A 16444-nucleotide genomic window follows, 5' to 3' on the forward strand; every position below is an offset into this window, starting at 1 on the left:
GTTATAAAGGGCTTAAATCTTTTCCTTATCTCTATGAAATAGTAGTTAGTAAATTGATGCATCATTAATTAATGTTTTTATCTTTTCTAGTTGTATAATTTTGGAGAGACAGTTTCTATTGTTTTTTGGACAGACACTTGGAGACCAGAAAGCTTCTTTGACAAAGTGAAGAAGAACAGACAAAATGGCATGCACACATTGTGCTTACTAGGTAAGAGATTTGGAGTTTTCTTTAAGTCATACTATGGTGTTGTCATATTGTTCTCATTTTGATGATGCTAAGAAAAGATAAGTCTAGTCATTCTGGGCATGCCAGATTCTTTCCAGTACTATCAGGGAGGCAAATACCACATGGCTGTGCCTGCATACACATCACAGCTCCTGCTCCTCCCCTTGTGTTCTAAAAGATCCATTCCAGCATTGTATATCTTACCCATTTTACCCATTACTCGAGACCTTGTTCTTCTTAATTTACTGCAATTCAGCAGACTTGTATTGAGCATTTATCCTGTACTAGACATCATCCAATGTGTTCCTATGAATGTTCTTTGAATACTGCAGTATTGATTCTATCAGAATCACAGGATGATAGATCTGAAGGAGACTCTGGAGATCAGTTAATTCAAGCCTGTTTTACAGATGAAGAAATTGAGACCCAGGGATTTTCTCAAGGTTACCCAGCTAATTGGTGGCCAAGTTGGTAGAATCTAGGTAGCTCATTATTCACAGCTCTTTTCACCATACCATGCTGCTCAGTCCTTTTTTCTACCTACTAAGGAAATAGCTGGCATCACTATCTGTGTATAAGTTACCAAGAAGATTGTACCAATAGAGCTTCAAGGGCATATGTTTCGTTTTCCAGCAGAAGCATTGGAATTGTGCTGATTCACCTTCGCTAGACAGTTTCTATTCTAGCAACATGTTATAATATTGGTATGAATGCTTTAATCTGTAACTAAAGAACAGACCAGAGCTAACTGGCATCTTTGATAACTAAAAAGATACTTATACTTGGAATCAGAAGAACAAATCTCATTGCTGTTACTTAATGAGCTAGAGAATATTGTGAACATTCCTTTACTTTTGCCTTCATATTTATTGAATAGTAGTAATCCCTCCTCCTATAAGTTGTTCGTAGCAGTGGTTCTCACACAATTTGTGAAGAACCAGTTTTTAATTTTTTTGTATGTTTTTAAATTTCCAATCCTTTATGTCAACATCAAATTACTAAAAACATTTCTAAACACTCTCACTCCTTATAGTTATTGCATTAATACCAGTAACAAAAGTTCACATGCTAACATTGGTATTCAGAGTACATTTTGAATAGCATTGTTTAAGTGATACCATGTGTGAAAATGTTTAGCAAATAGCACAGGTTCTGAGCAAAGAGTGAACCCAATATCTGTAGTAAGTACAGCTATTCAGAACATTAGAAAGATTCCTATTTGCCAAAAACATTTGGGTTATCTGCTTAATATAGCCAGGTCTCTGTTATTCAATAATACATAATTTATGCATTATCTGAGACCTAGTCAACATTTCTGTCCTTCTCTTTCAATAGAAAAGATTATAATTGTTTTACTAATGGTTGGCATATCTTAGGGGATAGAAATTGGAAATTAATATCTAGAGTAGGGGTTTGCAAAGTAGGGCCCATGGATCAAATTTTTTAAAAATGCCTGTTTTTATAAATGAAGTTTTACTGAAACACAACCATGCTCATTCATTTATGTATTGTCTGTAGGCTGCTTTTGTGCTACAACAGCAGCAATGAGTAATTGTGACAAAGACCCTATGGCCACAGAATCTAAAATATTTTCTGTCTGGCCTTTTATGGAAAAAGTTTGCTGATTCCTGATCTGGAGTGAAATTTTATCTTAAGGAATGTGGTATATTGTAAATCCCTCTAGTGACTCCCTTTTGCATTACCTTGTATTCTTTTTTTCATAGTCTTACCACCCATCTTAATGATTTTATTATTATTTTGTTTTCTTCCCTGCTTCATAAGAACAGTGTTTTCTCCTAGTCTCTACAAAATCCAGCAGTATAGCAGCTCAATAAATATTTATAGAAATTGGTTGAAGTTTTTTATTAGTTTATTTTCTGAGACTTGTTCTTACTATCCATTGGCACAGAAAATCTTTAACTCTTGCTGTTTTTATTTTTAATTCCAGCTGGAACACATTTGTTTTATTTCATTCACAGTGATACCTACCTAATTCTAGATCATGTCTCCCCAGGCCATGATTATTTGTCTAATGTATTTTGGCTTATGCCTGTATCCCATCATTAGGTAATTTGTTTTCTTATTTCAGTTTGTTGTCAGTGTAATTTAGTACTTTATTCTTCATTTTGATTTATAGTTTTGTCCTTAGGTTTTCTGTGTGGAAAGAGACGAGTTCTTACTTTTCTGTAGTTCCTATTAACTTAGTACTCTAAGGTATTTGTTAATTGTTGTTGAATGTGCCATCAGCTGTATCCATTTTGTCTTTCCAAACTCGGAACCAATTAAGATCAGCAATGAGTAGAAAGCATCTAGAATTATAGGCGGAAGGACTGCTGTTAAAAGTACTTTTGTTAAAGGATGACATGGAAACATAAACCTACGGAATAATAAAGTGGGGATTCCTTGGAGCTCAGCTATCTGTATCTCTGTGTATGTGTTTGTGTGTGTGTGTGTGTGTGTGTGGGCGGGGGGAGAGATTTAAATTGAAAAGGGAGAGAAAAGTATAAGACGCAAGCTACCTGATAATCTCCCTATAGTTCCATAAAAAATGGGGTGGGGTGGTGGGGAATGAATGGGTTGAGCAGCCTTTATCTTTTGAGAAGCTTTGGAATGGCATATAGAAAATCAATTTACAGGTATTTTTTGAGTGCTTGCCATAGGTCTAACATGGATTTAGGCCTGTTTGGAATACTAAGGAAATATTAGACATGGACCCTGCCCTCAGGTTTTTGAAATCTAGTTTGGAACTAGTATGTACGCACATGAAAGTTTAAAAAACAAATTAAGTTCTATTGTATGGTGAGGCAGGAAGGACAAACCAGAATTTTGGCTCTTACACACTCTTTCTAAGAGCTGTCTCTTTTCCTGGCTTTCCTGGGAAAAGACAAACAAGGTTAAACAATCTGTCTCCTTGCTCCATTAACAAAAGCAGGAACAGGGTGTGAAGTATAGGATATCATGATTTTAAATCCTCAACCATCGCTCTCATCATTTTTTCATGCGGAATTCTCATCATTTAAATTAACATATCTTTATTGAATACCTGCTATGGACCCATCCTTCTGAGGATTGTTAAGATTAAACCATGGTAGAAAACCACAGATAATTTGAAATTTACTTGGAGACAAAACTAATGTATATAATGTGTTAGAGTTTAATAAACAATATGAATTGCATGCATTTTCAAAGAACAGCATTTAAGGGGGAGTCAACAAAGGTAGGAGTAGATAGATTAAGATGGGCTGTTGGGTTCGCAAATTTATTTAGTAGACATTTATGGAGAGCTAATGAATGCCTTGCATTTTGAAGGTCCTTGGGATATTATGATGAATAGGATGCAGTTCCTGTCTTCTAGAAGCTCACATCTTAGCAAGTAGAAGTAGAGAGGGGGCAATAATTATGGCCTCTGTGAAGACAAGGAGAAAGTATTAAAATCGGTCTGACTGAAGATAAGAGACTGATTCACTAATGCATTCTTTTTAAATTATTTATTCATTCATTTATTTATTCATTCATTCATTTATTTATTTATTTCTCTCCCCTTCCCCCCCTCCACCCCGGTTGTCTCTTCTCTGTGTCTATTTGCTGCGTGTTCTTCTTTGTCCACTTCTGTTATTGTCAGCGGCATGGGAATCTGTGTTTCTTTTTGTTGCGTCATCTTGTTGTGTCAGCTCTCCGTGTGTGCGGCGCCATTCCTGGGCAGGCTGCTCTTTCTTTCATGCTGGGCGCACTCCTTGCGCGTGGGGCTCCCCTATGCGGGGGACACCCTTGAGTGGCAGGGCACTCCTTGCGCGCATCAGCACTTTGCATGGGCCAGCTCCACATGGCCAGCTCCACACGGGTCACTAATGCGTTTTTAGACTTGATTGACAAACATTGCCTGTAAAAATTCTTCCCAGTACTCTTCATTTTTAATATCAGGTTCTGTAGAGCATATCATTAAAGTAAAAAGCAACAACTACAACAACAAAAAGAAACCTTGAAAATATTACACACCTTACTATCACAAGCAAATAACATTTTCAGAAATTAATAAATGTATTAAAATGTTAGAAGAAGGGAGTAGATGTGGCTCACATGTTTGAGTGCCTGCTTCCCACATGAGAGGTCCCAGGTTTGGTTCTGGTGCCTCCTAAAAACAAAAAAAAAAATTGAAAAAACCAACTTGGAGGAGCCATTGTGGTTTAGAGGTTGAATGCCGGCTTCCCACCTATGAGGTGCCAGGTTCATTTCCCAGTCCCAGTACTTCAAAAAAAAAAAAAAAAGAATTCTACTGAAATACCATTTTAAGGAAATCTAAACATTGACTTATGCCATTGATTGTTTTGCAGGTCACATTTTCAGTAGCTCATATGCAGGGTTTTTCCCATGTGTGCCAGACAAGTAGAAAATTAAATAATGATATTTTGGACCTGAAAATTTGAAAAATACTTGTCACTGCTGGCCCCAAGAACATTTAAAAATACATATGAGAGTAATCTCTGCTATCCTTCTCCACGCCAACTCTTAGTATCCTATATAAGAAAAACTTTCATAACCACCTAGGGTGTTTTCAGGAGTCTATCAACAAGAGCCATCAGTTGCACTATATTTATTTTTGCAGAAACAAACTTTGGCTGAACCGTTTTGTTTTGAGCATGTAAAACAGGAAGCAGCTGTTGCTTTTGCTGTTGCGTATTGAGTTCCTGTGAGAGTATAGAGTAGTTCTGCTTTATTTTACCTTTTACCAAATAATAAACCATCAGTGATTCAAAAGTGTAAAGAATCAAGTATTTGTAATGCTTGGACTGTTAAGTTTCATCAGAACAGAGACTGTGTCCATTCTGGTCACTTTTGTATGTCCAGTACCTGACAGTATCTGACACGTAGTTGGCGTCCAATAAATACCTGTTAAAAATTTGAATGATTGGTCTTAATGTGTTTATTCACAACTATGATATGTCTTACCACTCATAAAGAAGCAAAAGTCTCTTCAAAATCTAAGATAATTTTCTATTTATTTTATATCCATTGAAGCCTATGTTTGGTTACCTGAATAATAGAGAATAGGAACATGACAAGCGTTTTCACTTGGCCCTGTGCAGTTACCAGCTAGTAGAAGTGAAGCAGAAATTCTGATTAGCTGTTAGCTAGGGTTTATCCAGTATTTATCTAATTCATTCCTCTGCCTTCTTTTCCAAAAGGAAATTAGATCCCTTCAGGATGGTTTTACGGCCAAACTGGTGACCTTTGTACAACCACAACCTTTTATCCTTTGTATTTCTGTAAGAAACAACTTTAGAGGAACATTTTGGAGACTTGGAAAGAATGTTTCCAGAAATTAAGATGGTTCTTAAATGAAGTTGATATACATTGGATTTTGGAACAATACTTAATCAAATCTAAAGAGAAATATTTTTCACTTCCTACAGACATCAAAGTAAAGGAACAGTCTTTGGAAAATCTAATCAGGTAAGTTCTTATTCTAAGAATGCTTATATCTATTTTAATTTCTTGAAGAATTCTATTAAATGTTATTTAAACAATGTGAGTTCTAAAGATTGTTGTACATCAACTTTCATTAACAGTAAAAAATTAAACACTTCATTGTATGAAATGATCAACAGTACAGTTGAATGCAAATAGCAATAGATTTCATAGAGTCAACACTTAAAGAGTTGTGACTGGACCCTAAAAGGCTCTCAGTAAATATTTATGGAATGAATTAACTAATTGGGAGTCAGAAAGTATGGGTTTGAGTCTCAAGAATGCCACTAGTTGTATGCTCTTGGGCAAGTCACTTCCATCTCTGAGCCTTGTTATCCTCATATATATATGGTGTGAGAGAAATAATCCTGTTTAGAGTGGCAATATCCAGTGAAGTAGTCACTACCTAGTTGCGGCTTTTGAAGTACTTGAGATGTGGCTAGTGTGTCAGAGGCACTAAATTTTTATCTTTATTAATTTAATAATGATCCTCAATTTAATTATTAGAAAACTTCTGAGTATGTTTAGAGCAACTTTTATATGTGAATCTACTTGTATATCAATAAATTTTATGAAATCTAATAGAGATCAGCTATTTCCCATGAAAATTTAGCATCTGAATTAAGATGCCATGCAAGTATAAAACACCCCAGATTTCAAAGACTTGTACAAAAAAATACATAAAATATCTCAATTTTATATGAATAAATGTAGAAATGTAATATTTGGATATATTGAATTAAATGAAATAATATTAAAATTAATTTCTCCTTTTAAAATTTTTTGTTAATGTGGCTAACTATAAAATAACTCTATAACTTTAAGTTATAAAGCATTGTTTTGAGAGCCAATAAAATAATCTAAGTGTACTGTTTTGTAGGCTGAAATAGCTATATTTTTGTTATAACCATTGGGCACACCTGGTAAGCTTTTGAAGTCAGTGTATCGCAACATCCAAGATTTTCAGGTCTTTAGTCATTTATTTTCTTAGAGGAAGAACTCAAAAGAGGAATATATGTGGCTTAAACATGCTAATAAAAAGGAACACTCATTTATATTATCTCATTGCACTTTTATAGACCCTGTTGCTACTTATTTTTAATTATTTTTGCCTAAGACATCACTTTGCATAAAAGTAACTTAGATTTTAACATATATCTTTAAATGGTTGACTTTTTCTTCCTGCCAACATTTCAGTGAGATCAGAGGGCAATTGAAATAGAACAGTGAAAAAAGCTTAAGAAATCCTTAATCACTTTACCCATGTTTAGTAAGTATTTAAAGTAGTTATTACATTAAAGCTTCAAACAGAATGTAGACTGTAGTGCTTGAGTATACCTAGCGGAGCAATTGCATCAATAACTCAGGTAGTTTCATGGCCGAGGACAATAGCATCTACTTCTGTATTATAGGGGAAGGAAGATCTATGAACCTCCTCGGTTTATGAGTGTGAACCAAGCAGCCCAGCAGCTCCTGGAGATTGTTCAAAATCAAAGAATACGAGGAGAGGAACCAGGTACTCAAGACCCTAAAAGAGTTAATGCTTACTTGGTACAGAATTTCTGTTTGAGGTGATTAAAAACTTTTGATAATGGATGGCAGTGATGGTAGTGTAACACTAAATGTAATCAACATCATGGAATTTTATATTTCAGTGTGGTTCAAAAGGGAAAGTTGAGGTCGTTACTGGAATAATTTTTTTGGGGGGGATTCTTAACTGACCATTACTTATTTTATTTTCATTAGTAAGCCTTTTTACAGTCATGATTACAAATAGTCTGCAGAGATGATCAATATGCAATGCTTGAACAGAGTTCCCTGCATGCCTGCTTGTTGTCATTATAAATCATTTGTACCTAAGACTGTACAACCCAAACATTATACCCTAATGGAAACCATGGGCTATAGTTAATAGTACAGTCATAATGTTCTTTTACCAGTTGTAACAAAGGGTACCACATTAATGCAAATTATTAATAGTTGGGGGGTTATGTGGAAACACTATTTTCTGCATGATTTTTCTGTAAACTTCTTTAATAAAAAAAATTATTTAAAAAATAATAAAATAAATAAAAAGGCCTTCTAAGGGCTCTCATATTATCCCCCTATTGCTGCATTTAGATATGTACATGATATAACCTTTGACACTCTGACAAACACACCAGCACCACAGCTACCAAAGCGAGACTCAGTGTTTTGGTACTATACTTTTTCTTGTCATTTTTTCCGGCTTTCATTTAAATCCCTTAGGCTGCAAGTTATACTGATAGAAATAATGGAGCGCTTTCTGGTAAAATTAACACCATTCCAGAAAGTGAGAATTTTTCACAAATCAACTATAAATCAGATTTGATATAAATCATATGTTAAGATATAAATATTTTGGTAAAATACAGAACTCCCATTTTAGCCCTAATCTGTGGTGAGAACTGTCCTGCAAAAATATATTTATTCTATTCATACCTGATTTCAACAATGATACCAGGAATAGCTTTCTTCAGGGTAAAGGCATGAGAATTTATCTTTATATTCCTAATATCTAGGCACAGTGTGTGGTATATAATAGAGTCAGTCTTTATCAAGAGGTGATTAAATGAACCTGTCAATATATTCTAGGGTTCTGATTGCCTTTGAGCGCCTATCCCTGATACAGAAGGAGAGAGAAAATTAGGAGATACATTTGATTCTTGAGTGCTTATTTTATTTTCTTTATTTTATTCTCATTAGTACTCTTTCTTATAGTCATGATTACAAGTAGTCTGCAAGGATATTCTGTGTCAAAGCTTGTACAGAGTTCTCTGTATGCCTGCTTGTTCTCAGTATAAATCATTTGTACATTTTGATCGTTGTTAGTTAGGACAACTTTTCCAACTAAACAACAGAATCAGTAAAGTGTCAGCCTCTCAGCTACGGGACCAGAGTAAGAGTAAAGGTCACTAAAATTGGATGTTTTGAATTTAAAAGCATAAATAATGCCACATTATTTGTTAAGAGCTTTATAGTTTACTAAGTACTTTCTTATCCATTCTTAGCCCTCACACCACCATTTTAGAGAAAGAATGTTCCACTTTAAAAAAATGAGAAAACTGAAGTTTATCACATAGCTAATTAGATGGCCAAGCAGAAACTCAAATCTATGTATTTATCTCATAATCCCATGGTTTTTCTAGTATATCCTAGTCAGTATGAATGTACTGTATGAATTTATTAAACACATAGTATGTAATATACTTAGTCCATTCATACTCTGAAGACAAGTGCTATGCAATTATAAAAGGTATAGATAAAACTAATTGTTTATCAAATTCTAAAATTTTAAACTAGGGTAAACCTTTGGGAATCTGAAAAGGTAAAATTGGAAAGTACTACTTTATATGCCAGATAGTGCAGACAGTTAAGAAAAGTCTTAGATAAATCAGTGGATAATTGGTCCAAAAGGGATGACTAAGGAGATTTGAGGTATTTGGGGCATCTTTAGTGGACTCTTAATACTAATGTTTGTTTGAATGTTGGCCGGGATGATTTATTTGTGGAATTGAATGTTAGCATCTTTCACTTTATCTTTATTTTTTTCTTTAAATTAAACAGCTATCACCGAGAAGACACTCTGTGTTGGCCTAGCCAGGGTTGGCGCTGAGGACCAGAAAATTGTGGCAGGCACTTTACAGCAAATGTGTACTGTGGACTTGGGAAGACCATTGCATTCCTTAATTATCACAGGAGGTAGCATGCATCCTTTGGAGGTGGAGATGCTAAGTCTGTTTTCCATATCAGAATCCCAAAACATTGATGGACTCTGAACATAGACATTTTCTTTTTTTCTGTTGTTAATTTCAGTCATATATATACATACACATATTTGTATAACAAATTAATCAAGTCTTTTGGTTTACCTAATAAGTATAAAACAAATATCCAGGAAGAAAGAAGTTAACTCAACAATGCCTGGTTTCCTGTGGCAATGAGTTTTTCCCCTATGATATCATTAGTTATTGGTTCTATTTTGGCAACTTTTTCAGGATGTACACACGTGGTGCACACTAAGCTCGGATATCCATAGACAGAGTTATTTTCAAAGCAGTTTCCACCTCTGAAACCAGTTTATAAAAAGGGATTTGATTGTAGGTACAGAGTATAACTTTGAGAGGTAAATGATATGCTAATGATTTAACCAAAAGTTAATTTTAAAAGGTAAAAATTGTCAGGAGTAGCAAGGAAAACAAATAAAAGATTGTTAACAATTCTCATATTGTTTTTATCATTTTCCTCTTTCTTAAAAAGTCAGCTGTCCTGGCTACTAGATAAACTGTGCTGACAGCATTTGGTATTATTGCATTTAAACAGGCAGGAAGAATAACTTTCCACCCAACAGTGCTTGCTGCTTACTTAAAGCTTAGCTGAACACATACCACAAAATGACATCCTTCTGAATTGGCTTGTCTTGTTTAGCTGACATCCTAATTATGTGGCTTATATTCTTCTGTATTTGGAGGTTATATAATTGTTGAATCATGAATGTTCAGCCAGCCATGTACAGCTGCTGTTTGGTTTTAAATAGCATCTTTCATATCCAAGCTGACAAGTGGAAAACTTGCTGACTACAAGATGAAATTTAAAAAATTTAAATTTGAAGACAGCAGTAGATGATTCAAGATTCTGTAAATCACCTAGGTCAGTATGCTATTAATATATGTAACTAGTCATATTCTTTTTGTATATTTGTTAATATTTCATGGCCATAGAGTTTTTATACTTTTGGTCAGTTCAAATTCAAAACAGCTTTGTGATGGGCTAGTCAATTCATCTCACTGAATATTTCCTTGGCCTTATCAATTTATCTGACCTCTTTGCTCAGTATATTTTTTGGAAGTTGAACCAAGACTTCCCTGTTTCCTGAGAGCATCAATTAACTAGAGATTATTTATTATCAAAGATATTTTAATAAATATGAAACACTGTGTTTTCAGTCTGTTGAACACAAATGGGGAGAGAGCCAAGGACCTTTAAGTACCAATTCTGTATTATTTTCTTTAGAGGTGTTAAAACATTTAAAAGTTATAAACTGAAGGAGTTCTAGTAATAGAAGAATAGCTTGTAATAGAGAAGCCCTCCCAATCATAAATTCTGGACAAAATATTATTTTTTTAAAAAACTAATTAAAGGGACTGGAAATTGACTAAAGGCAGACTAAGGCTGCTTGTTTGGCTCTTGCCCTTCGGGCATTCCCCAGACTGCTTGGAGAGGGGCAATTAGAACTCAAGAAAAAATTTCCATCATTCTGACTTGAGGTTTTCAAGGATGGGTTTGGAGGCGGCTAGAGGAACTGAGAAGTAGAGTAAGAAATCCTAGAAATGAAGGAACCACAAAAGGGAGGAGCCTTCCAATCTGTATATAATTTCCTTCAAGTCAGCTAACTTTTGAACTGTGCATGCATAGAGAAGACTCCAAAGAAATTGGTGGAAAGCCACAGCCAGAAGGGTAGAGATTGCTGCTCTCCACTGTGAGAGAAGACTTTTCAAGTTTGAATCCTGACAAATTGGAAGGGCTTGATAAGCACCGTGCATTTTCCATCAAAACCTCAGAATGGCCATGCATTAGTAATAAAGACTATGCCCCAAGACTAAGGATAAGGACAAAATCTTTAACATAATATAAAATCAAGTCTTCATAAATCAAGCCCCCATAAATTCAAGGTGATTGGCCAATAATTTAACTTCCCTGAACAAAACTGAATACTCTTCAGAGTGAGCTAACGGCTGAGTCTCTATAATATACCAACATAACCAGAATACAGTAAAATATTAGGAGAGGTATGAAGAGAAACAGGAAAATATGACATATTTTAAAAGAAACAAACTAAGCAATAGAAAGAGACCCTGGGATGTGCTAGGTATTGGAATACACAGGGGTCTTAATGTAAGCATTATAATTATGTTCAAAGATGGAAAGGAAAGGTGGCTGTAATGAATAAATAGAAATGGGTACTCTCAGCAGAGAAGTGGACACAAACTAAAAATGGAAATATCTGAAATGCAGAATTCACTGGGTGGTCTTTTAACAGCAGAGTGGAGATGATAGATGAATAGAAATTATCCAATCTGAGGAACACAGGAAAAAAGTCTAGAGGGAAGAAGAAAAACACAAATCCTTGAGTGCTGTATGGGACAGTATCAAGCAGTTTGACATATATGTAATTTGGTTACCTAAAGGAGAAGAGAAAATAAGGCAGAAATAAGAATAAGCCAGAATGTTCCCAAATTTGGTACAAAGATCCAATAAGCTCAGTGAACCTTACATAGAATAAATACAAAGAAAACAGAATTTAACTTCATAGTTAAAACTGGATGAAAACTAAGGAGAAAATCTTAAAAGCCTTCAAGGGGAAAAAAATCACCTTATATAGAAGGGGACAATAAATGGCTGCTTCTCATCAGAAGCAATAGAAGCCATAAGACAGAGGAAAGATACTTTTAAACATTGTAATTAAAAAGCAAAACAAAACCTAGTCAATCCAGAGTTTTATACCCAGTGAAAATTATCCTTCAAAAATGAAGGTGAGGTGGCGGACTTGGCCCAGTGGTTAGGGCTAGGGCGTCCGTCTACCACATGGGAGGTCCGCGGTTCAAACCCTGGGCCTCCTTGACTCGTGTGGAGCTGGCCCATGCACAGTGCTGAAGCGCGCAAGGAGTGCCTTGCCATGCAGTGGTGTCCCACGCGTAGGGGAGCCCCACATGCAAGGAGTGCGCACTGTAAGGAGAGCCGCCCAGCGGGAAAGAAAGTGCAGCCTGCCCAGGAATGGTGCCGCACACACGGGGAGAGCTGACACAACAAGGTGACACAACAGAAAGAAGCACAGATTCCCATGCTACTGAGAACAACGGAAGCAGACAAAGAAGACACAGCAAATAGACACAGAGAACAGAGAACCGGGTTGGGGGTGGGGGGGGGGAAGGGGAGAGAAATAAATCTTAAAAAAAAAAAAAATGAATGTGAAATAGAGCAATTTTCAGAAAAAAACGATTTTGTAAGTAGACTATGATAAATTGCGGTTATATATTATAATCCCTAGGTAACCACTATCAAAGAAACAAAACTAGGCAGAACTAAAAAAATTAAAAGGAAACATGAACACCTAAAAATTATGATTAACTGAAAAGAAAGCAGGAAATAGAGAACAAATAGCAAAATGGTAGCCCTAAATTCAACCAAATCAATGATTACATTAAATGTAATTGGAGGCGGTGGACTTGGCCCAGTGGATAGGGCGTCCATCTACCACATGGGAGGTCCGTGGTTCAAACCCCGGGCCTCCTTGACTCGTGCGGAGCTGGCCCATGCGTAGTGCTGATGCGCACAAGGAGGGCCCTGCCACACAGGAGTGTCCCCCGCATAGGGGAGCCCCACACACAAGGAGGGCGCCCCGTAAGGAGAGCCGCCCAGTGCGAAAGAAATTGCAGCCTGCCCAGGAATGGTGCTGCACACACAGAGAGCTGACACAGCAAGATGACGCAACAGAAAGAAACAGATTCCCGTGCCATTGACAAAGAAGACGCAGCAAATAGACACAGAGAACAGACAACCGAGGGGAAAGGGGAGAGAAATAAATCTTTAAAAAAATAAATAAATGTAAATGGAGTAACTCCAACGAAAAGGAAGAGATTATCAGAGCAGATTTTCTAAAAAGCCCAATGGTATGTTTTCAATAAGAGATACACTTTAAATATAGACAAGATGAAAGTAAAAATTTGGGGGTGGGGGGGACTAGGCCATACAAACAGTAAGCATGTACTTGCGGAAAACTGGAGTGGTTATATTAGTATCAGACAAAATAGACTTTATTAGGAGTATATCAGAGATAAAGAACGACTTTTCATAAAAAAATAATAGATTTGTCAAGAAGACATAACACTCCTAAATGAGTGTGCATTGAATAACAGTTTCGAAATAACCAAAGCAAAAATGAAAAGAACTAAAATCAAAATTGGAGATTTTAACCTTAGCTCAATAATTGCTAAAAGTAGACAAGACAGAAGTAAACATATTGAAGACTTGAAGAGCACTGCCAACCATTTGACCAAATTGATATTGCTAGAATATTACATTCAACAATGGTAGAATAAACATTATTTTTAAGTAAATATGAAACATTCACCAATGTGGACCATGTGTTTGGTCATTGACCACAATGGAATTAAAAATCACTAACAAAAAGGTATCTGGAAAAGTCCCAAATATTTGTAAATCTTAAAATATATTTATTTCTAATTGAATGAAAGCTTGGATACAGGTGAAACAATGTTTAGAGAGAAATATGTAGCTGGGGGGGGGGCCTATAATAGAAAAAGGTTTAAGGTCAATAATCACTTCATCTTTAAAAGTGAGGAAAAGAAGAGCATATTATAATGGAAGGAAATACTGAACATCAGAGCAGATGTTAATGAAATAAGAGTGGACAAAATAAAAATGGGAAATTGAGAAAATTAACAAAAATCCCTAGAATGTCAAAAATTTTAAAGTCTAACAACTGTAAAAGTTGACCTGGATATGTAGTAATTCTCATAAGTTAAAATCAGGTAGTGTGATTTCTTATTCTTTTTTCAAAATTGTTTTTAGCTATTGTAGTTCCTTTGTTTTTCCACATAAATTTAACAGTGAACTGCTTGACATCTACAAAAAAGCTTGCTAGATTTTTATTAGAATTGTTTGATTATGATGTGTCCCAGCTGTGGATTTATCCAATTTGGGATTTGGGATTTGCTCAGCTTTTTGAATCTCTTTTTCACCAAGCTTGGAAAATTTTCAGCCATTATTTCTTCAAATACTTTTTTAATCACTGCATGCTTTATCTTGTCTTTCAGGGAATCTGATATAAGTGTTAGACATTTCTTATTGTCCCACAGGTGCCTGAGACTATTCATTTTTTGTTCAATCTATTTTCTCTGTTACTCAGAATAGATATTTTTTTTATTGATCTCCACAAGTTCATTGACTCTTTATTCTGTCATTCCATTCTCGAGTCCATTCTGTATGTTTTTATTTTGGTTACTGTTCTGAATTTCCATTTGGTTCTTCTTTATGTCATCTATATTTTATGTGACAGTTTGAAGTTCTTTTATGAATTCCCCCCCCCCCCCAAAAAAAACGGATTATGTTTTTGAACTAATCCATTCTTGTGGGTGTGAGACCTTTCTGATTGGACTGTATCAATGAGGTGTGCAGGTTGAGTCTCTTACTGGAGCATAAGAGAGAGACATACAGAGGAAAAGAAAGCTGCCATATTGATCCTGCCTTGTGAGAGAAGGGACTGCAGGAAAACAGAGAAGCCCTGAGGGTTGAGAGAAGTCCTGGAGTCTGGAACCAGCAGAACACAGAGGCATGGAAAGAGGTCCTAAGGGGCTGGGTCCACAGTGTAGCCCATGTCTGAGGAGACTAACCATATGCCTGATAGCTCACAGCTGAAATGGGGGCAAAAGTAGAGCAGCTGAGACTGAGAGAAGAGGCCCAGAAAGAGACAAGCCCTATTTCTGGTTGCCTCCAGGAGACGGTAGATTCTGGAGGGGAAGGCAGGGAACCCAGCAGAAACTGATGGCCATCATCACCACGTGCCAGGACCCCAGAATCACGAGCTGGCTGTGGCGAGAAAGCATCTCTGCTGATATCTTGGACATTTCATGGCCTCAGAACTGTAAGCTTTTACCCCAGTACCCATTTCTGGTACTTTGCATTGGCAGCCCTTTGGCAAACTCAGGCATTTTATTTTCACATTTGTTGTAAGAGTGATTGTGATTACTTGTTCAAGCATTTTATAATAGCTGCCTTACAGTCTTTGTCACATGATTCCAAACATTGGTGTTATCTTGGACTTGGTATCTGTTGATTGTTTTTACTTCTGTTGAAATCTTTGTAGTACTCTGTCAAGTAATTTTGAATTTTAGCTTGGACATTTTGATTATGAGATTCTGTGTCTTGTTAAAATTCTGTGGGGAATGTTGGACTTTTTATTGTAGCAGGCTCTTGTGGGTTCCCATAGCTGCCAGGAGCCACCACAGGATGGCCTGGTGATCGGGGCACAAGAGAAGAGAGAAAAGAGAAAAAAAAAAGGGGGTGGGGGTGGGGGGGAGTTCCATATTCCCTTTGAACGTTAGTTCTTTTTCTTTTTTTTTTAGAGATTTATTTTATTTCTCTCCCCTTCCTCCCCATTGTCTGTTCTCTGTGTCCATTCACCATGTGTTCTTCTGCATCCGCTCGTATTATCCAGTGGCACTGGGAAACTGTCTTTATTTTTGTTGGGTCATCTTGCTGTATCAGCTCTCCGTGTGTGTGGCACCACTCCTGGGCAGGCTGCACTTCTTTCACGCTGGGTGGCTCTCCTTTTGGGGTATACTCCTTGTGCATGGGGCACCCCTACGTGGGGGCGCCCCTGCATGGCACAGCACTCCTTGCGCGCAGCAGCACTGTGCATGGGCCAGCTTATCACATGGGTCAGGAGGCCCTGGGGATTGAACCCTGGACCCTCCATATGGTAGACGGACGCTCTATCAGTTCAGCCATGTCAGCTTCCCCCTTAGTTCCCCTTCATGGTTCTCAAACCAAAGCAAGAGGACTTCTCATAAGAAATAATGGTAAACTTGCCAGTTCAGGCGTACTTCAAATTCTTGTATTTTCCCCTGATCCAACTGTTCAGTTTACTTTTCAGAGTCTTCAAATGGTTGCTCCATGCGTTCTGACCAGGTTTTATAGGTACATTCA

At 36.6% G+C, this 16444-nt stretch overlaps 2 protein-coding genes across 6 annotated transcripts in view; one reads left to right on the forward strand and one right to left on the reverse strand.

Moving 5' to 3' along the window:
* Positions 1-9938, forward strand: part of DPH5 (diphthamide biosynthesis 5) — a 38998-nt gene extending 29060 nt beyond the window's left edge. The window contains exons 5-8 of one of the 2 annotated variants that reach the window (XM_058303112.2): positions 91-211; positions 5641-5680; positions 7108-7211; positions 9284-9938. In XM_058303112.2, the coding sequence (XP_058159095.1) occupies positions 91-211; positions 5641-5680; positions 7108-7211; positions 9284-9495 (477 nt within the window). In that variant the 3' untranslated portion in view covers positions 9496-9938. The remainder of the gene's footprint in view (positions 1-90; positions 212-5640; positions 5681-7107; positions 7212-9283) is intronic. The other variant, XM_071217220.1, reaches the window with a different exon arrangement.
* The window catches only part of SLC30A7 (solute carrier family 30 member 7), a 101696-nt gene continuing 88806 nt past the window's right edge, over positions 3555-16444 (reverse strand). For 2 of the 4 annotated variants that reach the window (XR_011649616.1, XR_011649613.1), the window contains one exon: positions 4338-4361. Coding sequence is in view for 2 of the 4 variants with exons in the window: in XM_071217216.1 (XP_071073317.1) it covers positions 4233-4361 (129 nt within the window). In the remaining 2 variants the exon portion in view is untranslated. Of the gene's footprint in view, positions 3636-4151; positions 4362-16444 lie in introns of those variants that run through there. The other 2 variants (XM_071217217.1, XM_071217216.1) reach the window with 2 other exon arrangements.

Source organism: Dasypus novemcinctus, chromosome 9 (assembly GCF_030445035.2).
Source record: "Dasypus novemcinctus isolate mDasNov1 chromosome 9, mDasNov1.1.hap2, whole genome shotgun sequence".
In the NCBI taxonomy this organism is placed as follows: domain Eukaryota; kingdom Metazoa; phylum Chordata; class Mammalia; order Cingulata; family Dasypodidae; genus Dasypus; species Dasypus novemcinctus.